The sequence below is a fragment of the Pezoporus wallicus genome, unplaced genomic scaffold (genome assembly GCF_028554395.1).
Source record: "Pezoporus wallicus isolate ANWC-B61680 ecotype Strahan unplaced genomic scaffold, APGP_CSIRO_Pwel_v1 contig_5767, whole genome shotgun sequence".
Classification (NCBI taxonomy): domain Eukaryota; kingdom Metazoa; phylum Chordata; class Aves; order Psittaciformes; family Psittacidae; genus Pezoporus; species Pezoporus wallicus.
The window spans coordinates 7,346,644-7,373,458 of NW_026640599.1; the positions used below are offsets into that span (position 1 = coordinate 7,346,644).

General features: G+C 43.5%; 1 protein-coding gene across 6 annotated transcripts in view; it reads left to right on the plus strand.

The window, feature by feature from the left end:
* Positions 1-24,458, plus strand: part of NHS (NHS actin remodeling regulator) — a 248,964-nt gene extending 224,506 nt beyond the window's left edge. For 3 of the 6 annotated variants that reach the window (XM_057419606.1, XM_057419609.1, XM_057419608.1), the window contains exons 2-9: positions 1,127-1,279; positions 3,620-3,753; positions 12,280-12,342; positions 14,585-14,777; positions 18,046-18,177; positions 19,424-22,381; positions 22,849-22,975; positions 23,475-24,458. In XM_057419606.1, coding sequence (XP_057275589.1) covers positions 1,127-1,279; positions 3,620-3,753; positions 12,280-12,342; positions 14,585-14,777; positions 18,046-18,177; positions 19,424-22,381; positions 22,849-22,975; positions 23,475-24,099 — 4,385 coding nt within the window. In that variant the 3' untranslated portion in view covers positions 24,100-24,458. Of the gene's footprint in view, positions 1-1,126; positions 1,280-3,619; positions 3,754-12,279; positions 12,343-12,970; positions 13,663-14,584; positions 14,778-18,045; positions 18,178-19,423; positions 22,382-22,848; positions 22,976-23,474 lie in introns of those variants that run through there. The other 3 variants (XM_057419607.1, XM_057419611.1, XM_057419610.1) reach the window with 3 other exon arrangements.
* Positions 24,459-26,815: the final 2,357 nt, after the last annotated feature.

Here is a 26,815-nt window from a genome sequence, read left to right on the forward strand (position 1 = left end):
TCTGCTTCCTCCTTCTTCTTCTCCTACTGTACTTTCGCAGTTCCTTTCTCTATACAAAGCACTGGTATGCCTTCAGCCCGAGTGAATGTTGTTTTGCATTAAAGAAAAGTAAAGCATCCCCAGTAGAGGGCAGCTCTCTGCAGGTTGCGCTGACTCCTTGTTGAAAAATGGCAACTGCTCCTGCAGGTCGGAGAGTGTGAAAGCATGGAAAATATATGAGAGCCCCAAAATGTGATAGCTCCTTGGCTGGAGACAACGTACTGCTGTGGACATCCTGCTGCAAACCCCTTTCTTTGGCATGGCCTCCCACTGTGCTGCATTAGGTGGGCTGCTGAGCACAGACGGGACAAGCCTGCTCTGTGCATCTTGCTAGGGAAGAGAGCTGGTATGACCTTCCTCTCCTGCTTTGGTGCTTGGAAAGCTAACTACTGCGTATGCTGAGGTTGGACACATCTCTCCTGAGAAATTCTCTCAAACCTTTAGTGGACTTAGTTCATGTAACTTTCAGAGGCAGACTTCTGGGATTTCTCTGTAGAGGAGTTGAAGTGTTCCTGTCCTTTACAAGTCCCTGTCTATTAAGGCAACATCTTTTGATAAGTGACAGTTAAAGTCACCCAGCATGGTGGGCAGTTAATCTCAATCATTACGTGCTGGAAGAGAACGAGCTAGCAACCTGTGTCAGAAATCAGTCATGTGCAACATGATGTAGTGAAAGAGCATATTGGCAGGAGAATAGGTAAATGACCCATTCCTCCCTCTGCCCTTGCTCAAAATGTCACTGTGGGAAGGTTGCATAGCTTCTTTGAGCTTTCATTTTGCTATCTATAAAATTATTATCCCTTTAGTCCATATATTTAAGACGAATACAGTACCATTGCACCTCCTTGCCTCAACAGAGCCATTTGCAATTTGGCAAAAGCACATTGTCTAAATGCCGAGTTGTGTAATGTGGTGTGGAAACACAGAGGAGATAATGGTCAGTGTTATTTGGTGGGAGGAGAGGTGCTGTAACATCCCCAGTGCTTGCTCTAGGCAATGCTGTTCTAAGCAAGAGCCTTTGCCTTTTAGCTAGCTTGATATAAGAGAGGCTAGGAGCCTTACCTTGCACTCCATTTTTATCCTACAGCTGTCTCCAACCTGGATGCAGAGAGCAAACTGAGTGTCTATTACCAAGCACCTTGGCATCAGCAAAGAAACATCTTCCTCCCCTCCACCAGACCACCTTGCGTGGAAGAGCTGCACCACCACGCCAAGCAGCATCTGCGGGCCTTGCGCAGAGGTAGGTGCTTGCACACACTCTGGCTCCACGCTCGTGACACCTCTCCACAATCCCCTCCAGGCAGCAGCAGGGTGCTCAGGCACAGCCACTGGGCTATGCGCACTGTTTCTGCTGAGATTGAGGTACTCAGTCTAAGAAATAAAGCTGAAGATGTAACTCTATCAGTAAAAAGGCTTTTGCCCTCTTCAGCTTGTTTATGGTTACTAGAGGCGAGCTGAAAAGGACTTTCTGCTTTTCCGTTTTACATTCTTGGTTTATATGTTTCCTATGAAACTGTAATCACGTGAGCAAATCCATGCACTGACCCCAAAAGGATGGAGGTACTGAGTGTTTCAATAAGGCCATCTCCCTTCACTAAACAGATGTTAAACAATGCCTCAGCTCCAGGACAGGTAAGATTTAGCTTCCCAAGGGCTGAAACTGGAGCCCCATGGTTATTACAGAGTCTGCACAGAGACTAAGTTGTCTGCACTAGGGGAGACCTGCATCCTTCAAGGGTGGCAGCTGAAAGCCAGGTGATGCCCTGAACAACTTGGAAGGGTCAGGCAGATGTCCCCTCCCCAGTCCAGGGAGCACCTCCTGATGTGGCCTAACAGACTGAAGACCTGTAGCCTCAAAACCAAATCATGTCACACAGGAAGGAAGCAGAAACAAGCAAGGTCATAAGGAGGCTCCTGGATCCCTGCCATGAAGGGAATTTGCTAGGTGCAAATGTCTGGATGGTCCTACAGCAGTGCTCTATGGGGAAGGTAAAAGATGGGGAAAGGTTAGTTTTCACTGGGAACCTAACCAAGGGAAAATCCTTACCGGGAAGCAAGTTAAAGTAAGCAAACAAGCCTTTCTTTTGTGCCATAAGAAAGGAGAAAATCCATGCACGTCACCCTCAAAATGTTCAGCAGCAGCATCCTGTGTTGGAAGTGTTTTGCACCAACAGCTATCATTGCCTTGCTCATTTATTATTGTTACCAGGTTATAATAATAATCAATTACTTGGATCTGCAAAGCATCTGGTACCTGGATAAAATATTCCAATTAATTACCACATTTGTCCCTCTCCACAGATTTTAGCTCAGGAACACACTATGGGTGCAGCACATCTTCATAGCACTGCAGAGAGAGATACAGCTGAATTGCAATGACAGTAATGTTACAGTAGAGCAGAAGTTGGCTTTTCTGCTCTTTAGCGGCTCTGCTTCGCGGTTGTCCCAGGACCAGGCTGATCTCTGCCTGCCACCTTGTGGGCAGGAGCAATCCTGACAGCGGCGCGGGAAGGCAACTGTCAGAAAATGCCTCATCATTTTAAGGTTACAAATCTCAGTTTTGGCAGTTTCCCATCCTCCACGTTTAACGGCAGCTGTGCAAGTAGCTTGTCACGTCCTGATTTATCTTATTTTGCAAATAACTGCATATAATGGAGAGAAAATATAATATGAAATTTCTCCTAAAAGTTTTCATTGTGTCTCAGTTATTTTTTCTATCAGAATTTAATTCTCTTTATCTGTTTATACAGAATTAAAACTAAACATTAGATTAAGAAAGCAGCTGTGCTAACAGAAAACATGGTTGGCTGGATCATAGATATGTTCATCCTGGAAATCTGTCATCTCCTTCCAGAAGCACTCCTTGGAAACAGTAATTATCTAACTGTTGCTTAAAGTTAGAGATGGGAAGTCCATGATCATTCTCCTGTTCAATTGGAAGGTTTCAGATACCTGGGACTCATGCTGGAAAAGGGCTGCATGTTGTAAGCCCACAGAGAAGGAAGGCTTCTAGGGGCCAAGAGACATTTTGACTTTTCCAGGGTGATCTCCTTCATGTTGGGACACAGAGCTGCTGCTGTAACAACCTTCATAATCTCCAGCTAATTCTCAGGACCTGGCATTGCCCTGCAGCCAGGGAAGGAAACCCTACCCAGGGCTGTGTTTCCTTCTTTCCCCCCAGAGGAGTGTATTTTATATGGGTAGGGTGCAAGCATTACCACACCTTGATGTTTCAAGGCACCAGGAGCTGCAGGTTTCCATTGGGAACCAGGGCTTGGGTCCAAAGTGCCTAGAAGGTAGCTCCTTTGTGACTTGGGAAAAAGTGTATAAATCCCACATGGGGACAGTTCAGCTCCAGTGTACACACAGGGGTGTGTTATATGAACATTATTCTTAAGGGGGCTTGGATGTCCAATAAGTGCTTGCCCCCTTCAGCTGCAACAAGGATCATAGATACTGGTCAGTGTGGAAGAGCAGGACCTTCATCTTTGAAGTCCACATCCTGTTTGTGTCTTTGTTGTGCTGTTTATATGTTTTTAACAGTCAGAAAGACTCATGTCTCCTTTCTCACCCAAAACAGAACACCGAAGCCGAGGTGATAAGAGAGAGCAAAAAGTGCAAGGCCCCATTGCTGTGGTGGCTCCCCCCTTTCCTCCCTTCCCTGCAATCTGCAGTCAAAAGAGGCAAGCGATAAAGGACCGACACTTGCTACCAGTAAGTCATTCACTACAGCTATCACACACAAACACATTATTAGCATTATGGGACCTAAATATGCCAGAGGGTACAGCACAGCTGACTGTTGGCAGCATAACAAAGGTTACAGCATACAGCAGCCAGCACCAGGATGGACATTTCCATTGAGAAACCTTTTATATTTCTCCTCTGGCCAGCACATTCTCACACTTCTCCTCACAGTGATTCACATTCTCCTCGCCTGCTTCAGGTAGCACTTCCAGAACCCTCCTGTAATTTCAGAAACTGCTGCCTTAGCATTAGCATTGCCAGGAGCCAAGAACTCAAGGTCTTTGAGTGCTGCTTTGAGGCTCACGTGTGCAGATAGCCTCGGCAGCACTTCTTCAGCTACAAGGAACACCATGTGTATATGGGCAACAGTCCTGTTCCACACTATCCGTCTCCATAAATTTTTTTCAGATGCTTCATGTCACATATGTCCTTGCAGCCAGCCAAGTGGGAGCTCCAGCTGAAGAGCTGGTCCTTTATGTCCTGTATGTCTGTGCTGACTTGCCACTGCTGCACTATTTTGAAATCAAATTGTGGTGGACAATATGGTGTTTGTCATTGTTAAAGGAAATGCACCAGATCCACAAATCTAACTCTGACTGGGTCCATAATTCTCACTGGTTTCAGGAATTTGGTACCTCTATGGCTCTGAGCATTTGACCTATGAAAGTGCCATAGTAGCCATTGCATTCCTCAAATCAGTTTAAACTCCACAGGTCAGACCTGGATTTGACTTTTAAGTCAAGTCTTAATGTCAGCCTTCAAGTGTAGGGATAGATCTGTCCTGCATCTGCAGCTACATGTATATTGGCATCTACAGAGATGCTATCCCCATGAGCACACTATAAGTATGTAGCTATGAATCGCACTTACTTAGCTTAAAAATGCAAGTATATTTATCCTAATCTATTATATTAACCATTTGGAATCCTGTAGTGGTAAATGTGTCACAGTGGAAAGCACTTGTCCCGGGACCAAAATGTCATCTAGCCAGTCCATAAGAAGAGTTTTGTTTCTCATTTGAAAGCATGAAATGCATGGTAATGTTTTGATTAGTTTGACTATTTTGGCTTTTTGGCTGCTTATTTGCATAATTTCAAGGAAAGCATCACCATCACTGCAGTCTTTGAACTGATTAAATTTGCAGACCTTACGATTCAACTGAAGGAAGATATCGTGATGTTAAGGGATAGAAAAGAAAAGCACAGAAAAGAACTGGAAGACAGAAAGGAGAAACAGCCTTACCTGTTTTTCTCTTCCTAAGTCATCATCAAAGCTAAGTGCTGTTGTAGGGTCACTGAAGGGTAGAGGAGAGGTGACCTCATGTCTTGTGAATAAGGACTAGTTAGAGATGATAGTTTGGACAGCATATTGGACACAAAGTTCTCTTATCAGATGGCGAACAAGGCATGCCTTTTGAAATTGCATACTCAGTGGTGAAAGGCCTGAATCTTTGTTGTGTTTGGAAAACAACCAGCGTGTTTTACACGTTACTTCCATCTGTAGAGCACAAAATAATAATAAATAGTGAGCAACCCTCTGAGTCCTGCATTAGTTGGCAAAATTAAGTCATGCTGAATGCAGATGTCTTGGCTTTATCTGCAAGTCCACCTTTTTCTTTTCAAGAAGAAAAATGTTAAGCTTTGTGCCACCCATATTGGACCTTTTCTTGGAAGCTCACCAGGTTCAGTGTTCCCCTAAGGAAAAAGTAGCTGCTGGAGGCTGAAGTCCTATTTATTTCAAGGCATCTGGCAATATTCTGCTTTGGTAATTCCAAATACACTAAGGCCAGGGTACTTCAAAGTGCTTTGACCTGTTTCTGAGAGCACTCCTTGTTCAGGGGGCAACTCTAAAAATCAGAGAAAATAAGGTAAGATGAAGGTGCACATGAATGCTCTGTCTGGCAGAAGGTTAATAAGAGATTTTGACAGGACACTGCAACAATGAACAGCTAATTGATGTGGTGCAAGCCTTCATGACTTAATGATACCATTATGAGAGAAAGTTGAGAATGCTGTTACTGGCTAGCTTGCCCTTTTTGGTGTAAGCTTTTTGACATCTGCAAATGAATATCTACTTCAGGGACTGTTGGTAATGTTTGATATCTGATTCCAGTCCTGTTGCATTCATAAATGAGCTAAAGATGTTAAATCCCGCAAGAATTTTTATTCATGGCATAGTAGTCTATCATGTATCTCACTTTTCTGATGCATTGGGAATGTGCTGGTGAAAGCAGTACTAAACAACAGTAAAAGCCCCTTTCTGTGTTTCTTATGAATTAGAGAAGGGATTGTTTCTTTTAAATCGGGAAAGGGCTCAATGAGAACCTGGGAAGTTTTTAAAAGTTACAGGATCTGACTTTTCCAAACTGACTAAGTTAAATGCATACATTGAGGTACTGAAATAAATGGCTTGATTTTGAGAAATGTTCAGATTGCCACTGTGTGACCTGTGAGAACTATCACTACTGAAAGCTACTGAAAAACAGGTCACCTGTGCCTAAGGCCAGCCAAAGCTTCCGTATTTGTGCCTTTTGGCAGCTGTTTTTATTGCTACCGATTAGGTGACTATGAGCTTTTCCAAAGATCTTGTCTATTGTGCTAGAGAAAATCAACCACGAGAGATGAAGACTCATTTTATGCACTACTATCTTTACAAGGAAGAAGATGCCGAAGTCCCACAAATTCCAAGAAAGACGAAATGAATTCAAGCACAAAGTGCCTAATGCCAGTATAAATGGGTCTGGAGGAACATTTTAGACTGTTCCATCACAAGACCGTTTTTTCATGGAGAAGAAGTAGAGAACTAGAAATCATATAGGATCTTTTGTGTCCCAGCAAAGACAAGTTTGAAGTTAGCTGTTAGTAGGAACAGTTAGAAACTGCCCTGATTCGTCTGATGAAAGGTCCACTTAGCCCGGAGGCTAGAAGGGATCCTTCAGGAAGCAGTATAACAACAGGGCATGATTTATGCATTTTATCATCCCATGATTTATCCTTCCAGTTTCATACAGAAATTGGTTACAGAGCAGAGCTCCTGAGCCAGAGGTCAAACACAGAATAATAACCAACAAGGAACCTGTCTGCCTTGATTTTGAGACTTGCTTAATCTACTTTTTTTTGTTTGCTTTGTTTTTTTTTTTTTTTTTCAAATTTACACCTTTGGACTCAACAGCATCCTGTAGCAATTTTAACAGTCTGTATGAAAATGTACCTTTTGCTTGTTTCAAACCTGGTGCCTCACTTCTAGTTCTTAGACTGTGAGAAGCAGTAAGCATTGCTTCCACATTCCATTTCTCCATACTCCTTCTGGTTTTGCAGACATGATTTTACTTTCCTATCCATCTCAGTCATTAATTTTTAAAGCTGAAGAACTCTGGCATACGTAGTCACTCTCTACACAAAAGAACCATACAACCAAACACATTCATGAGTATCTTTCATTCAGGCATTTTTGCCAATGGAAAAACAAAAAAAAACAAAACCAAAACACAACAAAATGAAACAAACCTCAGATAATCTGAGGAGAGTATGGGAAGTTATGGACTTGATAAAATGAGAGAAATATTCCTTACATGTGTTCCCATGACAACCATGCCTGTAGCATTGCTGAGGCCAGTTGCTGAGTGTGAAGATGCTGCATCATTCTAACTTCATTTTAGCCTTCTCTTTCATTTTGTAAATAGTTTTTTATTTCTCTGTTTTTTCCAAGTCCATCTGGCCAGGCTCCAAAATCTCAAGTGTTCAAGTTCAGAATGTCATGGGACTGCACTTTCTCAAACCTCTCATGGCACAGCTGTTATAATAAAACAAGGGAGTTGAAGCAAGGAACTCAGTGTTTGGAAATTCACACTCGCAATTGCACAAAGTTCAGTGTCAGTTTTTCTCACAATTATAATCTGAGTAGAAATCTAAGGGACAAGAAGGAGGAGGTTGTTTTCCAGACAGGCTTTGCCTGTCCCTGAGACCTCAGCTAGAGCAAATGTGAAGAGAAAATAATGCATTCGGTAATTTTATTTCACTCCATGCCAGTTAAAAAATATTCTCTGTGGTCTGGTTTAGGATGCTTTGTACAGCAAAAGGAAGCACAACTGAATGTACTGACTTTCACAGTTTTGTGCTGAAGACACACAAAGACTCAAATAAAATAACTGAGTTAAGGCACAAGTTGGGCTCTGCACTTTCTGTGTGCAAATCCTTCCTGTAGCTGTTTAAATAAAACCTTCCTGGCATTATCCATCAGAATGAATTAATATATATGTATGTATGTATTGCACTGTTTGTGCCATGAGCCTAATACCAAATACCCTGTATTGTGGGATGATTGTTTTGTACCTTTGTCTGATGGAATGCCATGTGTGGTATGACTTCTGTCAGAAAACATGTCTTCATTTTGTCTTCACCTTGTCAAAACATTGGAGCAGTACATTAATCATTAAAGGATTGTCAGCGCTTTAACAGATCGCGTTTGTGATGCTCCAAAAGAGAAAACACCCACGAGCAGATATAACAAAAACTTGAGCAGAATTAAACATATGGAAACATAAACATTGGGAGCAGGCAGGTGAGCAGGATTGTGTTTTACAGCAGAAATAACATGGTCATAAATATTCCCATTATCTTCTTTTCAGCGTCAGCTGACTGGTAAGAAAAGCTGCTGTATAGGTACAAATGTTAATTCCTAATTAAATAGTCAAGTAGTCAACTGTGCTCTGAAAACACTGGAAAGCTCCTAGCTTTTTATTAGTATTTCTTCTCCTTTTACCAGACGTTTAATTTTTCCAACATGTAAATCAATACCATTTTCTGTAACTCATGTGAGTTAATGAAGCAGCAAGCTCTCACTTTTACAGGCAAAGAAAGGAAGACATGGAGGTTTCACCCAGGGCTGCAGAAGGAGTCAGTACTCAACTCATGAATGTGTGATTAAACACTAGTTCACACTTATTCTACATGTTACTTTTCGAGTACCTGTATGATTGCTTTCAAACAAGAAGTCAGGAGGTACTGTTAATACATACATATTATTTTTGCCACATAATGTGAAAGTATCCTGTACGTATGTTCTGTTCCCTGCTGAAATTGGACCATATATGAAGCTTGCAGAAGCTGAAGCTAAATGCAGATGCTCTGCTTGGGTGAATATCACCCACTTTATTCATAACATCATCCTGGGAAGGAGATTTCCCCCACCTGGTGCTATAGAAGCCTGAAGTCAGAAATAACATTGATCTGTTATGCTTTTTGTTAGCTACAAATTTTAGGTGGCAGGAGTCAAAAACAATCCTTTGGACAACAGTGCTGTCCTGCTAGCCATCTCCTGTCCTCATCAAGGCTGTGTTGGCACTGGCTCTATGCTGCTGGGGGCTGGGACTCGGCCACCCATATTTCCTCTGAGGCAACAGCTTGCCTACATGGTCAAACACAGATGAGGGGTAAGGAGTCAACTCAGCCATGCCTAAATTTGACAGACATGTTGAGGATAAATGCTCTTGACAAGGCTTTAGCATTCTCAAGACTTTAATTACCTCGAGAAAAACTAGTTCTTTATTCTTGGGTTTATGTTTTTCCTTCTGCCATTGCACTGTGTTCAGTATGCCCTGTGCACCAACTGTGAAAGCCCAGGTATCTCCTATAATGCTGTCACTATAGGTAAGGCAGACTAGGTATATGCCTTTACTGAAGCTGATACTTCTTGCACTAGTCTTCCCTTAAATCTTGAATATCCCAAACAACAGTGGCAACTCAAGGCACTGGGTGATGGAAAACAGAAGAGGGGCTGAACTGACATTTTTGTCTTGTTACTGTACCTGCAAGTAACGCTAAGCTCTTCCTAAAATTAGTGGGAAGAGTGTTTAGAGGTGCTTTGTCTCACCCAGAGTTAAATGCTGAATGAAGGAGAGATGAATTGCTCTGCAACGATGCCGCTTTCTCTATAGGGGAAGCCTTGTTGACTAGGTCAGACTTGGACAGTTGTAGTGCACAGAAGCCTCTGCAAGTGAAGTTGATGAGGTAGCTCAGAAAACAAAGATGCTCACATTTGTCAGTGATTGCAGAATAAATCCCTATTTGAGCAATTACTCACCAGTTTGGTTTCAAAGCAAACTTAGCCCATTAAAGAAAAATGACTATTTAAAGTATTCTGGCTTTGTACTTAACAGATTGATTATCACCACTGTTGTTTGCCAAGCACACCCACACAAACGAAATTCACTTTGAAAACTGCCTAGCTGCCGATTTGCCTATCAGACCAGAACAGCTTTGGGTATATAATAATAATTTCTTGCTTAATTATGTGTTTACTCAGGACATTTAGAGATATTCTGGTCTTCTGAGTGAATGAGAAAATTTGGAGAATGTCAGCTCTCTCCTTTCCCCAGCGTGGAGATGTCGAAATGCTGAGTCTACTGCTGTACCCCAGCATTCCTTGGTTGCCCCACCAGGGGCATCACACAGGAATGGGCAGTAAGTCAACTTGAGACCCTTTGGTGAGGTAGCAATGGCTTTTTCAGGAGCAGCAGTGTGACAGCAGGAGCTGAAATTTTCCTGATCACCTCTGTTCTTGTCCTGTCTCTTCATGGTAGGAACCTACCTAGGAAGTTTGTCCTGCCATGCTCAAACAGGGACCTGAGACTTTGGCATATAAAATGGTGCCTGGGGGTACATGTAACTGGATGTGTGTTTCTTGGAGGCATCAGGTAGAGCAGCATGTGGGAGAGGTAGGAAAGCCCTGCACCAAGAGGACAGACAAATGGATAGCCAGAAATTGCTTGTGTTGACTGTAGCCCACACTATTCTCTCCTAGGCTAAAGTCAAGGTCCTACTGTTTTTCCTGGGGAGGTTTGGCCCTGAGTGGCTTCTGCATGTAGCCATGCTTGGAGCTTTGGGTGGAAAATCCCTCACATGCTCTTCTCCTTGTGCGCTGACTAGGACCATCATAGATAGGCCTTTGTGGGACATTCCAAAGATTTTCATCCCCTGAACTCTTGTCACCTCAGCAGCATTTGTCTCCCGCTGTTTGGACCCTCCCCAGAGATCCTCTAAGACCTTCCACGGGGAAGCTGAATTTCAGTTCAAATCCTGATCACATTAACTGCAGTCAATCTGCTCAAGGCAGGTGACAGGAGAATCAGCTGGAAGACCCAGACTGAAATCATCCTTGGGTATCCAAAGAGTAGGCTGAACTGGTTGCTGCATTCAGCATCTCCATAGCCTTTGTTTCATGAGCAGTGGTGTTTTTCCTGTGATAAGGACTTTTCCCAGCTTAGAAGAGCTGTTTGCACTGACCTGGGTAGAAACTAACCTGCTGGAAACATTAACTGGCAACAGCCCTCTTTCGATTTCCCCACTCATCTCTCCAGTTAGGCTTATGGGCAGCTCATCTGGAGGCTTCCCATGGTTTTAGTCCTGCACAAGGAACCAGGGCAAAGCAGGAGATGTCTAGGAGGAGCGTCGGAGAAGACAGAGAATTGGGCCTTTTGAGACTGACCACAGCTTTTTTTTTTTTTGACAGGAGGACCATAAAATGAAGTCTTTTTAACTGACATTTGTGGTTCATCTATCACAGTGGTGCTGATAATGACTGCGAGGAAAAATTTTCAAAGGCTTTTATTTGACAAGTTGGCTAACTAATGCAAGTGGATATAATAAACCCCAATGAGAAATATGTGCTAGAGCTTTCCAGTGTGATCAACAGACCTGTTTTCTTTATCCCCCCTTTTTTTTCTTATTTCCTATTTCAAAAGAAGTCATCGTTCACGCCATGGTTGTGAAAACAGGACGCTACAATAGTTTCTGCCAGAAGAGGATTTAGGAGGTTCAGGGATTCAGTGAACCCCAGGGTGTTGTAGGCGTCACTGTTTGTGCTTTCAAGCATTATAAAAAGTAACAAAAAGCCAATTTGCCATTGTCACCCTGACACAATGATTGCAATCTTAGAGATGTAATGATAACGTCAGAAAATCTTAACAATCCATGTATTTGATAAATCACCCTCAGGGCCAGCATTATTTATATCCATTGCTTCCATATGTTGTGCAAAAAAAATTCCCTTATATTATGAAATAGATCATTTATAATGTAATTGGATATGTACCCTGCACTGCTTCAGCTCCAGGAAGTACACAGTTTGAGTTAACAAATCAATACAAGACATTCTTGGGACAATTTAAGCATGTCCATAGAACGAGTTTAAACCAATTTCACTGCAATTTTCTTTAGTCTGAGTAGGCAAAATCAGCACAGACTTCACAGGGACCCCAACCACTCTATGGGCGCAGTTGCTTGAGATGCATTTTGCAGAGAAGTGATCTGTTCTGGGGAACAAACCCACCCGTAGGAATCAGGGAGGAAATCTCAGCTTGTTTTGCCTCTGATGCTAATTTATCCAGACAGAAATGATGTGCTTTTACCAGAAACATCTCGAGTATGTTTTTAATTTGATTTTTGTTGTTGTTGTTTGTTTGTTTGTTTGTTTTTTTACATTTCACATTTATAGTTTAACAGCACCCGCTCGCCCTCCCCAATTGAGTGTTGCCACATGACCCCCTGGAGTAGAAAGGTACTGGAAAAACAAGCAATCCTCAATTAACAGCCCTGTCTCACTATACTCCCTTCCAGATCCTAACCCTTCCTCTTAATTGCTTTTCACTTACTAACTTTGCTGCACTAAAAGAAGCCTTTTCTGTTTTTCTCATGTCAGTAAGACACAATAGTAACCTTTTCTTTCTTTCCCCCTTCTTTCATTCTTAACCTTGAATGGGTTTCAGGGGCTTATGGCCACAAGGGCCACCTCCTCCTATCGCCACCTTTAGAAGGCCTGAATCGGGACAGACTCAATAGCATTAGTGATTGCATTTCCTTCTCTTATAATATTTCTGACAAACTGCCCCCTTTTTTTAAAAAAAAAAAATATTTATGTATGGTAAGAAATTATTTGGGCAATGCCAACATGACGGTAAGTATTTATTCTCTGGTCCTGTGGTGATGCCACTGCTTGGAGAGGAGGAGCTCTGGCAGCCAGGGTCACTTTGCCTGCTTTGTCCAGTACCTCATTGCCATCCAGGGGAGGGACTGGCAACAAATGCAGCCTCCGTGTGTGTGTGTGTGTGTCCATGCGTCTGTACGTGTGTGCAAGGGTTGGTTTTTTTGCATGCATGCAACGAACTTTTGGGGGGGGGGGGGGGGGGGGAAGTTACCTAGGAAACAAAGTCTTTTGTGCTTGAAGTTTATATGAGCTATTCACGTCTGCTGAGGTTCGGCACAAAAGCTGCAGGCAGAAAGAAGGCTGTGATGTTTGACTGAAATCCTACGTGGGAAAAGGGGGTTTTCTGTGGGCGGGAGGAGGAGGAAACATGCGTTGTCTCAGGTCTAGGGGTGCTGCAGGAGGTGACGCTGGCAAGGTAAGTAAGTGCCCTCCAACAGTTTAAATAGTAGCTGCCGAGTTAAGATCTTAAACGCTTTTGGGGCTGGGGCATAAATGCTGTTTGTCGAGCCTGAGATGATTAATTCGTCAGGATTTGTGAGGAGCCTGGGCGGAGGAATGACAGAAGTACAATGGCAGCCCGGGCGCGATCCTGCGGTGTTCAACACCCGCCTCCTCAACGCCCTGCCAAGGGGCTGGGGAGCAATATTTTATCTTCACCATGTTTGCTACCGAAACTAAAACTGGCAAATGAAGTGTAAACAGCAGGCGTGAGGGGGAAGGCTGGTAGTTAAGCAGCTGGGAATTCAGGACTGAAGAGAAAGCTGGCCTGAAAGGAATTGCACTTCATTTTTAAAATCTGAGAGGCAGATGGACATCCTGGGCTGCTCGAAGAGTTATCACAGCTTATAGAAGAATATATCAATGGAAAGAGGGAGGGAAATTAGGCAGAAAAAGGTGAGTGTTTCTCCCCTCCATCCCTTTGAATTTAAACAAAAACTTTTTTTGCAAACAAAGAGGCCCCCAAACCCAAGCTGGTAGCCAGCACCACATGAAAATGTGCTTAATTTATTTCTGATGATTAGTTTAGATGAAATGATAGTGGCTTTGAAGGACGTGGTGGTGTTGAGGGATTTGTTATTTCTTCTAAAAGAAAACAAACCATCTGTGTTTCTTCTATGCAGTTTACTTTTTTCTCTGTTTCTTTATCTTCCATATCTAGCACTTCTCATATCATGCTGTAAAAATGTGCATGGTTTCTAAATAACCCTCTGAATTTCTTCTGGTGGTGGCTACTCCTCTCTGGCCACTGTCCCCCTGCCATGGTACTGTTAATGCCTGCTGCTTCCCACGCACAGCTGCTGGGTGGCTTTAACTTTGGTCTGCTCATGGTCTGAGTTTGTAAAAATGAAATGCAAATGGTTTTCTGAAGTACAGAGGCGTCTCCGTTAAAACTTTGGGCCTTCTGATGCTTGTCCTCAAATGAACGGTTCTATGAAACCAGTCCTCACTAGTAATCAGCAGACTCGGGTGTTCAAAAGGTTGCAGATGCAAATGAGGGCCCATGTGTCTAATGCTGATGGTAATTGAGGGCATGTTTGCAAGGGCTACCCATGGATGCAGGACATGCCTCTTCTGACGGAGGAGATGTCCTGTAAATGTCCTGTAAATATGCTGAGTTCCAGTATGTTGAGGTATTTTAATCCTATTAGCAGGTTGTTACTTTTCCATTGGAGAATAGCTTGCGCTGTGTGACTTACCTAGAACAATTCTTCCTTACGTCCCTGTAATCGATTTCTGATGTCTGTATCTGCTTTCTTTCAAAATTAGCTTTGTGTGCCTGAGTGGGAACACTGATTTTGAATGTATTCATTTGCAGTCCCATCCACCAGAGGACGAAGATACAGATGTCATGTTAGGGCAGAGGCCGAAAAATCCAATACACAATATCCCTTCTACACTGGATAAACAAACCAATTGGAGTAAAGCACTACCTCTCCCAACTCCAGAGGAGAAAATGAAACAAGATGCCCAAGTGATTTCTTCTTGCATTATCCCCATCAATGTCACTGGTACAAATCTCTTCTATTTCTTCTTGTATTTTTTGCATGGTTCAAGGGAGGTCAAGTACTTATTTTGTTTTATTTGAATTCACACAATTGTGCAGTCTAGGGCAAAGACCCTAGCTTGAAGATTTAGTTTCTGGAAGTCAGTGGGCTAAATTCATCCCTCATGCGTGACCACTAGAGCCACTGAAGCTGCATCTAGGATTAATTTGGTCCACATTTTTGTAGTCATGTTATAGAGTATAACGTAACACTGGTTCCCTGTATAAACAGTGTACTTTTGTTGTGTACATAACCTACAGTCTGTATTTACAAAGACCTCAAATAACTTTTTCAATGTAGCTGACTGCAATCATGCAGAAAGCCACCGAAATTAATCATATGATTATCATGTGTAGCAGGAGAAGAAAAACTAGAGAATATAGGCTACTATTTGCAGTGCTTAAAACATGCGAGGCATGACTGTGTAGCATGCAAACCATCGCTCTGAGATCTCTTTACATGCAGCTATGCTGAAGGTATAGTAATGGCATTTTCTTTTATTTCTATAACATCTGGCTATATTTGACTAGATTTATTTGAAGGACAATTTGTTTATGGAATTAGAAACTATTTTACTTACTAAATGTGACAGATGACTTATTTCCAGAATCAAAAATCAGGCTGTTTTTCTCTTTCTCTTTTTCTCTTTCTCTCCTTCCAGAGGGCTATGGTAAACATAAAGTTGATCTGAATTTTCCTCAATAATATTTTTCGCCAGGTGTTGATTAATGTAAGAGCATAAAGTGGGATGACTTTCATGGTTATAGACTTGAATATAAGCAATCAGAAAAAAAAAGAAGCAGTATTCAGTTAGCCTTCATTCCCCAGAGAAAATATCTGCATTTAATTCTATTTTCCCAGTATCTGGGGGCTTGGGGGACAGGTCACAGCCTCTCACACCCCATTTCTTGTGTCTACCAGTGGTGCCCAACCTTCCTGCAAGACAGGCTGCAGGGTTCACTATGGTGCTGGGGAGGGTATGCTCACAGTGCAGCTTCAGCCCTCAGCTGAGGGGCTCTGGGCTTTTGAGCTTGAAGCACGTCTATCCTACAGTGTCACAGTGACAAGTCCCCATCAACTCCACCATCAGCTCTGTAAATCCTCCTGGTGATGGCAACACGGTCCCTGTTCCCCTCCACTCCAGCAGCAGAGGGGACACTGCACTGTGCCACCAGCTCTGCCTAGCTGGGGAGGTAGCAGCCAGGAGCAGTGTCACTGCCACCAGGATGGTGCTTCTGGCTGGCTGGGATTCCACAGGAGGAAAGGTGACTGGCTGTCAGAGCTGGCATAGACCCTGCCAGGCTGGAGGTTGGGAGCCAGCTGGTTGAGGTTGCAGCTTGGGCACTGCCACTGTTTAATGCCCATGGAAAGTCATAGATAGTGTGGCATGTTTCCATGAGGTAGATGCTGTTAAATTGATGCCCTTTCTAGATTCAATATAGGACCCTTACTGGTGTAGGCTTTCTAATGTGGCTAACGTCACCTGATTCAGTTCAGAGGTGAGTTAGGTCTGGGACCAATGTTAACTTTTCCAGTAATAGCCATTTTTGCCTAGACTCCACCTGCCATACATTGGAACCAAATTCCCACTGATCAGTTTTACAGATCAAGAATGGTATGTAATCTTCTCGATGTTTATGTGTATCATTCTCATTAGCACTAATGGGAATAAGTTGTATGCGTCACGGGGAGAATATACCCTCTTCCACTTGCCTCTTGGAGATTACCCCCGTGCATCTGGCGCACAGAGCATGTTTGGCTAACTCACAGTTGCTGGAAAACCAGCAATGATGCTGATTGATTTTTCATTTCAAAGAGTTTGCTTTCAGTTCTCTGGTTTGTTTTTTTGTTGTTTGTTTTTTAAGCTTCTCCCAACCCTGAGAAATGTTCACTTTTTTGAAAATGACTGTTGTTGGACTTTACAGCACTTTTGTTCCATATTAAAGAAAGTTCTTCCTCTGCTTATTCCAGGGGCATTGGTGGTTACAGGACATCTGTCTGAAGCCTCTATTTCACTGTAGTAGATTTCAAGAAGAACTTTTACAAGAAAGTTACTTTTTAATGTTTTACATTGTTATGTAATGTAATATGTACGTGTATGTCTGTGTATAATTATGTTTTCTATAATTATACGCTATTAAAATAGAGCTTCTTATCAGGATTTTTTTTTTCCTTCCGTTTGGTTTAGTTTGTTTGTTTTTCTTAAGATTACAAACCACTGTACCAGCGATCCTTATGTTAAGTGTTTTATGGACCTGGCACATTTTTTCCAGTCTGTCCCATGTCAATTTTAGAGAGCGTGAGTGTATGGTTGTGCAAAAAGCCAACTGTGCAGATTGGTGCTCATTTTCTGGTGGGCCTCCTTTTAATTCTGTTTTGACAACACTGCGTAAAAAACAAAGTGAAAGACACTTCCTTGTGGTAATGCCATGGAAACATAAAGAAAATGAGGAATTCTGGCCTATTCTGTATATCTGTGGTCATAAATAAATGTGCTGGTGAACTTGGGCTCCTAAATCCAAACTGAGGATCTTGATTGACCGTATGAGCTGATTCCCAGAGTGGACTCCCACACATCCCACTGTGTACTGAGCACTTGCAAAAATCAGGCCACTTCCTGATGTACGCAAATAAATAGCAGCTGCTTCTTTATGTCACCCTTCGGCCATGTGTCACTGTCATGAAGAATGCTCTCTAAACTTGCACAGGGACTCGGCCCCATTTTAGCTGTCTCCTTCCTTTTTAAAATGTTAGCCCCCTTGGCATATTGGTCTCCTAAGAAGTGCCCAGCTACTGCAATATGGCGTTAAAACCTTAAATTGTTTTCTTATGCTTAGTTGCTTAAAATAAGTCAGGCCATAGCTGAACAGATTAAGCTTTGCAGACAAGCTACTGTCATTGTCCCTATGACAGATGGATAAATAGCTGTAAGAAAGATGCCCGGTTACCAAGAGCTCTCAACTCTACTTTTCTTTCTGATTTTCTTTTCTTTTCCTTTTTTTTTTTTTTTTTATGCCTTCTGTTATTTTTGGCAGACCAGGCTGCTGAGGGGGAGCTGGAATTAGATGTAAAACTGTGATATACTGTGATATAATTTACATAAGAGCTACATAAGGGCTCCCTTATGTTTATTCACAGGCTTAATCCAAGCTCACATACCTCCACTGTGTTCCAGCCATGAAAATTTGTTTACTATTTCTAAAGGCTAATGAGACCTATTTATGGGTTGCAGGAGTTGGTTTTGACAGAGAGGCTAGTATACGCTGCTCTCTTGTTCATTCACAATCTGTACTACAGCGGAGACGAAAGTTGAGGAGGAGGAAAACCATCTCTGGCATCCCCAGAAGAGTGCAACAAGAAATAGGTGTAGTATAAATACAAATCTTCCGTAGATAGCTTTCTAACCAACTTAAATTACAGGGATATGATCTGGTAGCCATCCTTCCAAAGAAATGAAACCTTGAAATGCTTGTGGAGTTTGGGAATTATGTGGTTTGTTTTTTTATTTACTACAGTAAGCAAAGCTATATTACTCCATATGGCCTTGACGGACCAGGGGCCTTACTGAGTAATATAGATGTACATGTTCAGCTCTTATTGTGTAAATGTTAATCAGTTCTTTTATTTTTCCATGTTATTTCTGTTATGAACCCATAGTTATGTGCATAAAAAGTAACTAGATTAAGTGAAAGTTTTTTCTTGCTTGAGGAGATCTTAAGGTAAAGAACTGACAGATGTTGCTCAGAAAAGTGATGATGAGCTGTCACAACAGACAGATGAGCACTTGGATATTCGCATTAGAGACAGCTGCTGGGACCCTGCAGGAAACTTTGCTAAATGTTCCTTTTACGTATCACACTCATCCTCAATTCCTTCCTTTCATTCTTTATTACCTTGGATATTTGCTTGAAATAGAGTGTCTTACCTCCCCTCTTGTACCAGATAAATTAGGAGCAGCCCTGTTGAGGGCAAATCCAGTTCAAAGTTGGTATTAACCCAAAACAAACCTAACGGGATCATTATTTCTTAATGTACATCTGCACCTGAAGATGGCTCTGGTATCTCGCTCCGTTGCTGTGAAACTTGATGGGAAGCAGAAGGAATGTGTTTATCATAGGGAATAAGCAACCAGAGAACCTATGAAAGAAAGATCCTGTTGCCTTGCAAATATTCTTGGTAATAAAGAAGCAGATAATGGAAATTCTGAACAGACAGGTAGTCAAAATAGAATTATTTTTAGAAGCTCATGGAGTGTTTTTCCGGCAGCCACTCCTGACAACTGTCTTTAACTAGTTGAGATAGAGTGACAAAAGCTGAAAACTTAATATTTATCTTAATATTTACCACAGCAAGATCAGCTCTTTGTGAGATCACATTGCAGAAATAGGAGAACAGAGATCACATTGCAGAACGAGGCTAATTTCCTCACCTCACTGGGATGAGGTCTGCTTTATATACTCTTCATAGCCAAGTTCAATTTGGTCCAGTGCTCAGCAAGATTAATAAAGAAAGAATACAGCAGATAATGCTTCTTGGGTTGCCCTGCGGGTCATCTCGCGCTGGGAAAAGTGGATCTGTCTCCCACTCATCCAGCTTTCCGTGTGTCCTAGATTCAGATGAGTCACCAGTGGCAAGAGAGCGCAATGTGATTGTGCACACAAACCCAGACTTTTCTGGCTCCAGCAACAGGAGGTCAGGGACCCGGGACTCAGAGTGCCAGACAGAAGAAATCCTGATAGCTGCTCCCTCTCGGCGACGGATCCGTGCTCAGAGGGGACAGAGTGTTGTCGCTTCCCTCTCCCACTCTGCTGGCAACATCTTGGTGCTGGCAGACAACGGGGATGCTGTCTTCGCTGCTGCTGTAAGCAACCGCATCCGCTCACGGAGCCTTCCTCGTGAGGGCGCGAGGGCCAGTGAGGGCCATCAGGATGCCACCACCAAGAGTGCGGGGTATGAAGCAGAGCTCTTCCTAGCTGGCCAAGAAAGGATCCTGAAAAAGGGGAAGGAGGTCTTGAGCAAGCAGGGTTCACAAGAGTGCCAGCCCCTTGGTTTAACCTGTCCTCAGCACCTGCACAGCCCTGAACACAGCATCGGCGAGAGGGGGGGATCACGGCTATCAAGGATGGCTGATTCGGGCAGCTGTGAGATTTCATCCAACTCGGACACTTTTGGGAGCCCCATTCACTCTATCTCCACAGCAGGAGTCCTGCTCAGCAGCCACATGGACCAGAAAGATGACCATCAGTCCTCCAGTGGCAACTGGAGTGGGAGCAGCTCCACATGTCCCTCCCAGACGTCTGAAACCATTCCTCCTGCTGCCTCTCCTCCACTGACAGGTTCTTCACACTGTGACTCTGAGCTGTCGCTCAACACTGCTCCTAATGCCAATGAGGACTCCAGCGTCTTCCTCACAGAGCAGTTTGGTGACCACATGGACAAGGTCAGGGGCCACAGGGCGAGCTCCTTCACCTCCACGGTGGCGGATTTACTGGATGACCCCAACAACAGCAACACAAGTGACAGTGAGTGGAACTACCTGCACCATCACCATGACGCCTCTTGTCGCCAGGACTTCAGTCCCGAGCGCCCGAAGGCAGACAGCCTGGGATGCCCCAGCTTCACCAGCATGGCCACCTATGACAGCTTCCTTGAAAAGAGCCCTTCTGACAAGGCAGACACTAGCTCACACTTTTCTGTGGATACTGAAGGATACTATACCTCCATGCACTTTGACTGTGGTCTCAAGGGTAATAAAAGTTATATTTGCAACTATGCAGCCCCAGGTTCTGAGAGTGGCCAGATTGCGAGTGTGACCTCCAGCCTAGCTGACTGCGCCTGGCAGGAGTGTGTGAGCCTCAGGAGGCAGGGACGGCAGAGCATCTCACTGAAGAAACCAAAGGCAAAGCCAGCCCCACCAAAACGCAGTTCGTCTTTGAGGAAATCAGAGGACAGCACTGACCTTCCTGACAAGAAAGAACCAAAGATCGGCGGCGGGCAGCATGTCTCTCATACTGCCAGGGAGATGAAGCTGCCCCTTGAGTTTTCAAACACACCTTCCCGAGTGGAAGGCCCCAACCTGCCAGCCAAGCAGGAGCTCCCCTGGGCAAACCAGGGCGACAGCGGGTTAAAGGACACTCCATTCGGCACAGCCGATATCCCCTCCTTTAAAGATGAAGGTGCTGAACAACCTCACTATGCAGACCTCTGGCTTCTAAACGACTTGAAATCCAGTGATCCTTATAGGTCCTTGTCCAATTCGAGCACTGCTACGGGTACTACAGTCATAGAGTGCATCAAGTCACCAGAGAGCTCTGAATCCCAGACATCCCAGTCCGGGTCGCGAGCTACCACCCCATCCCTCCCCTCTGTTGATAACGAGTTTAAACTGGCCTCCCCTGAGAAGCTGGCGGGGTTAGCCTCACCCTCCAGCGGGTACTCCAGCCAGTCGGAGACACCCACCTCCTCTTTTCCAACCGCTTTCTTCTCGGGACCCTTGTCTCCAGGGGGTAGCAAGAGGAAGCCAAAAGTACCTGAGAGGAAGTCGTCGCTGCAGCAGCCACTCTCGAAAGACAGCACTGCCTCGGTGAGCAAAGACCTCGAACTTCCAATTATACCTCCTACTCATCTCGACCTAAGTGCTCTTCACAATGTCTTGAGCAAGCCCTTTGCTCACAGGCACCAGTTGCATACCTTCAGCCACAGCAAGCAGAGCGCAGTCGGGGAAGCCCTGCATCCCAGCCCTCCCTCTGCCCTCGCCATCACGCCTTCCGTTCTCAAGTCTGTCCACCTCCGGGCAGTCAATAAGCCTGAAGGAGGCAAACAGAAAGGCAGTGCCCCAGACCTGCTCTGCATACAAGAGACTGGCTTGACGGCGACTGACATTTCTCCAGGCAAAATGAGGCCACTGTTAGCTAAGAAACCAGTATCACGCCAGTACTCCACAGAGGAGTCCATGATGTTGTACATTGACACTTCCCCAGCAGAAGTGGGCCCCGGAAAGCCACCTTTTGAGAAGAGCTCCTCTTTCAGCGGGCAGAATAGCTCTGAGCGAGAAGCTATATCTTCAGCAAGCATGAGCCTGTTTGAAATCAAACCCGGGAAGGACCAAACACACCCAGCCGCTGAGCGCTTGCCAGAAAGCACTCTGAATCAGATGTGTGCTGTCTCTGTGGATGGGTTTCAGAAGGGGTCAGCTGTCCCCACAGGTGATGATGATGCAAAGAAGCGTGGTCAGGGAGCAGAAACAGAGCATGACCTTCAGCAAGTGCAGGCTCAACAAGAGGTCTCTTCAGGCAGTGAGGGGAGGCTGGAATCTGGGTCTGTGGGTGAAAGCCTGGCTCAGGACGAGAGAACGGCCATCAGCGAACAGCTTAAGCACCAATCCGATATAAGCCAACATGTGCCTGGGAATATCAGCTGTGAAGGAGAGATGGCAGCAGTGAATTCACTCAGTGAAGTGTGTTGTAAGCAGGAAAATGATATTGTGTCAGGTATCCCAACCAAAAGTGCCTCTGAGGATGGCAGGGTGGATGAGATGGCAGCCGGTGTGGACAAGCCTTCACTGAAAGGTCAGTTGTGAACTCTTTCTGCTTTATACCAAATTAGTGGAGTTGAAGAGCAGACTGGAGTTGCAAATTGGCTTTCCTCTGTAGGTTTAAGCACAGCCTCCCCCTGATCTGTTAGCTGGCCAGCCAACCTGAAGATACTTTATGCCTTTTCAGTGTATTCAGAGTGTATTTCTCTGATATTTATTTCCTCCCTTGTGCTGCATTTCAGCTAAAAAGGGAAAAGGGAGGAGCACTAACCCTGGGTACAGAGAAGCTGTACAGTAAATGGGAGATCCCGGATTCAGTCCCTAGCTGTGCTCTCTCTATGGGCACAGCATGCAAACTACACAATGTTTAGATCAGAGGATAAAGTCTATATGGTGGCATTGACCACACAGTTGTGAGCCGAGCTGGTGCCTTGCGTTGGTGGTGCTGTTGCAAAATGCGGAGGAATCTGATTCATCGTGTGGCTTCTTCTCTTGTTTAAGAATCTTCTCCAAGTGACGAGTCCATCACATCTCCACTGAGCGAGGAGTCGCAGGCTGACACTGAGGATGTCTTTGTGTCTCCAAACAAACCCCGCACTACCGAGGATCTCTTTGCAGTCATTCACAGGTGACCTAACCTTGCAGTAATGGGAAATGGTAACATGCAGCCCTGCATGATTGCCCATTAATGATAGCTCCAGGATGGTTATTCCATGTTGAAGTCTTGTCCTGAAACTATCTTCTTTTAGTTTATTTAGTCTAGTTTTCTAAAAGGCAGCTTTTAAAAAAATGCTTTATTATGGTCTGGTATGCACTCCAAGTATCTTCATGTCACGTGTAGGATGCTTAACTGAGAACAACATCAGGCCATTCTAACAAAACATATGTGTCTCCAAAATAAAGATATTGGTTCCTGTCTTCTGCCTACCAGCTCTGTTCTGCTGAGTGAGTCATTGTAGTGAGAATGATGAGAAAGCATCATTCATAAGGCTGAAAGCTTAGAGTAATTTGTATTCAGCTAAAATTTGTGATCACAACTGAAATTACATATTTTTGATATTGAGTAGGTTATGCTGAGTACTATTATTACCTAAGACTCTGCATGCATTGTCATTTTGATTTTACAGATCAAAAAGGAAAGTTCTTGGCCGAAAGGATTCTGGAGACCTTTCTGTAAGAAACAGATTGAGAGCGTCATCTGGGACTAGCAGCCAGCCCCCCTCCAGCAGCACACTGCCTGCCAGCAATGTGCCACCAACCGGCAGCGTGAGCACTCCCATTAGCAGTCAGAGGTCCCCTGGGCTCATATACAGGAATGCCAAAAAGTCCAATACGTCCAATGAGGAGTTTAAACTACTGCTCCTTAAAAAGGGCAGCCGATCCGACTCCAGCTACAGGATGTCCGCCACAGAAATTCTGAAAAGTCCTATTTTGCCCAAGTCTCCTGGAGAGCTGACAGCGGATGTCCCCCAAAGCCTGGAGGAGTCTCCCTCTGCAGTGAGCCCCGATGCATCATCCCCACTCTCCCCCTGCTCCCCCAGGGTCAATGCAGAAGGATTCTCCTCCAAGAGCTTTCCCATGTCGGCATCTTCACGAGTGGGGCGCTCACGGGCGCCTCCAGCAGCCAGCAGCAGCCGGTACAGTGTGCGCTGCAGGCTGTACAACACACCAATGCAGGCCATCTCCGAAGGAGAGACAGAGAACTCAGACGGGAGTCCCCATGATGACCGGTCTTCTCAGAGTTCAACATAGGCTGCACAACGCCAGGGCCAGGCTGCCGACCCCACTCGGGATCTGTAAGGGTATGAATATAAGAGGTCACTGCTGTAGTAGTCAGAAACAAGAAAAGAAAAAAAATCGCAGGGCAATATCGATGCTTAAATATGTTTGTGTTCATAAGATGCTGGGGAAACAGAGGACTACAGCTGTAGCTATTTATTACATTACATTTTCTAAAAGGAGGAAGATACGCTATGTCTGTTCTGTTTTCTTTTGGCTTCATTTGGTTTATCCCACTCTCATTTCTATTGTCACTGTAGATTTCAAGGCTATACACTTTCCATAGAGTTAAAAGTGACTTTGGGTTTTTTTTTTTGTTTTCACAGAAGGTGCCCATCAAGAAAAAAGCCCTCACTGTAGTGCTTCCCTAGGGAGGGGAAAAAAAAAAAAAAAAAAGAAAATGCTCTTGAGGATTGGTATTTTTCTACACTAAAATGAGCTGAAACAAAATTTAGAAGAAATTAACAAAACATATGTAAATACCATATTTTTGATAAAAAATTGTAAATAGAATTATCAAAAAGTGGATGTGGCTAATGATTTACTGCATAATAACTTTGTTTATAGAAGACAAAAGAAATCAAATGTAATAACTGTATTCTGTGAATACCATTTTCATATCAAACATAAAAAGTTCATGTGGCCACCAATAACCACTTTCAGTGCAACAAGCCTGAAGAATGACATTGAGCAGTGGAAAGGAGGAATTATCCACCTTAGTTAAAAAAATCGAAAGGCTGACTGTGATGGGATTACAGTAACCATTTGTCTTTCTAAGGCAGCTCCGAAGAAGCTAACTGGAAAGCAGAGTTGGGAGGGTTACCATGAGGATTGGTGGGGAAGGAGAGCATGCTTCTGACAGAACAAAGTCATGTCTGATGCAAAGCCCCAAAGGTCCCACCCCACAGCCTCCCCTGGGCCTTTATTCTCACAGGGATCACTTCAGAGAGGATAGATGTGAGAAGAAATGGTACTTAACTTTCATATTCCTATTAGGCGATTGGGATACATAACACAGTCATAATCTGGTAACTATAATCTTTAAACACGGTAGTTTCTGGTTCGTAAAGGAAACAAATTATAAGCATGCAAGAAGCGCTTTCGATTTATCAGTAAATATCTGCGATGAGTTTTCAGTGAAGCTTTCTCTTTGTGCTGATGAGATTCATGCTACCTAAGTATTTACAAAAATGACACTGTGAAAACGTAGCTGGGAAGTAGGTATGTGTATGCATTATTTATATTCATTGCTGAGCTGGGAACGGGAAAGCTCTGGTTCATTGTGCCAGCCAAATACAATTGGGATCTTGTCTGGATTTACCAGAAACATGGAACAGGGTGGGGGGCTGGGGTGGGGTGGGAAAGGAGACAAATCAAAGCAGCTGCTTTGATACAAAAGAAGGCAGGGAAATAAAAGCTGAATTACTTGAAGTTACTTGAATTTTCTCATCTTAAAACCACAAGAACATGTACTTTTAAGACTTAAACAGTAAGTTGCTTTATGCTTTTAATTTTTAAACAGAATAAAAGCAACAGGTCTGATTCTCCTTTGGGCCACCACAGTTTCTATCAGTGGAGCCCCATCCATGCTACTCGGAGAACAAAGCCCCTTTGTCCAAAATTGATGCAGTTGGTGTTGGTTACCGTAGGATAGGTTTGGAATAGAGGAAAGGTTAGTGCAGAGAAAAGTGTGAGGAGGAATGTGGTGTGCAGTAGGACAGGTTGAATAGGATAGCAGAAAGAGTGTACTTTGGTACTAAAAAAATCAACTAAAAGCTGGCTTTAAGCATAAGTAAATGATAGGGAAGCAGGATGTGTGAAATCGGTTTTTACCTTTTTTTTTTTTGCTTTTAATCATGTAATGCATAAAGCTGAGAGTTTTTAAAAGTGGGCAGAGTGTGTTCTAAAGAGGAAAGTTCTACCTAAAACTGTTAGGATTTTAAAGAGTCTGAATAAGTCAGAATGGTTTAACAAATCCTGAATGTTATTCCCCATAAGGTTCACATCTGATTTTGCCCAATGCTTATCATAAGAACTATATCATTCAGGGTTTCCTACTGTCCTCCTGTGTAGCCTGGTTGTGTTCGGTGTGCAAGGTAGAGTTGTGTATGTGGTATGTGTATTGGGAAGAGGAGTGGTCCATCAGCTGAAGGGCTGCGAAATTAGGAAGTCTAAATAATCTAGAAGTCCAAAATAGTTTTCAAAAAGGTGATGGGAGCAAGGTTTTGGAAACAAAAAGCTAATCACATTAGTAGCTTAGTCAGGGAAATATGTCTGAACTTAAGTAAAGTGAATGAATGAGAATTTTTTAAGAGGGAATGTTTAGCATATAACAAACCAGTTTCTGGAGAACATAAGTGAAGGAAGCTTAGGTATTGGGTAAAAAATCCTTAGGTTGTCATCTTCAGTTATTTTTGTTTAAAATTTTACCAGGAGCACTTTTAGAACATGTTCAATACTCCTGAATTAAATAGTCACTCCAAACTGTAAAGAGAATACAGCTGGATTGGCTTTGATGATACCACTTTTACCTTCCAATCAATAATTTTATAGAGGCCATAAATAAATATATACTAATTTTTATTTTTTTTACCAGAATAGTGAGGCAATACTTCATGTACAGAATGGCCACAGAACAGTCCTACTAAAATATAGTTCTACTTTTTTTAATTTCCTAGTTTATGTTTAG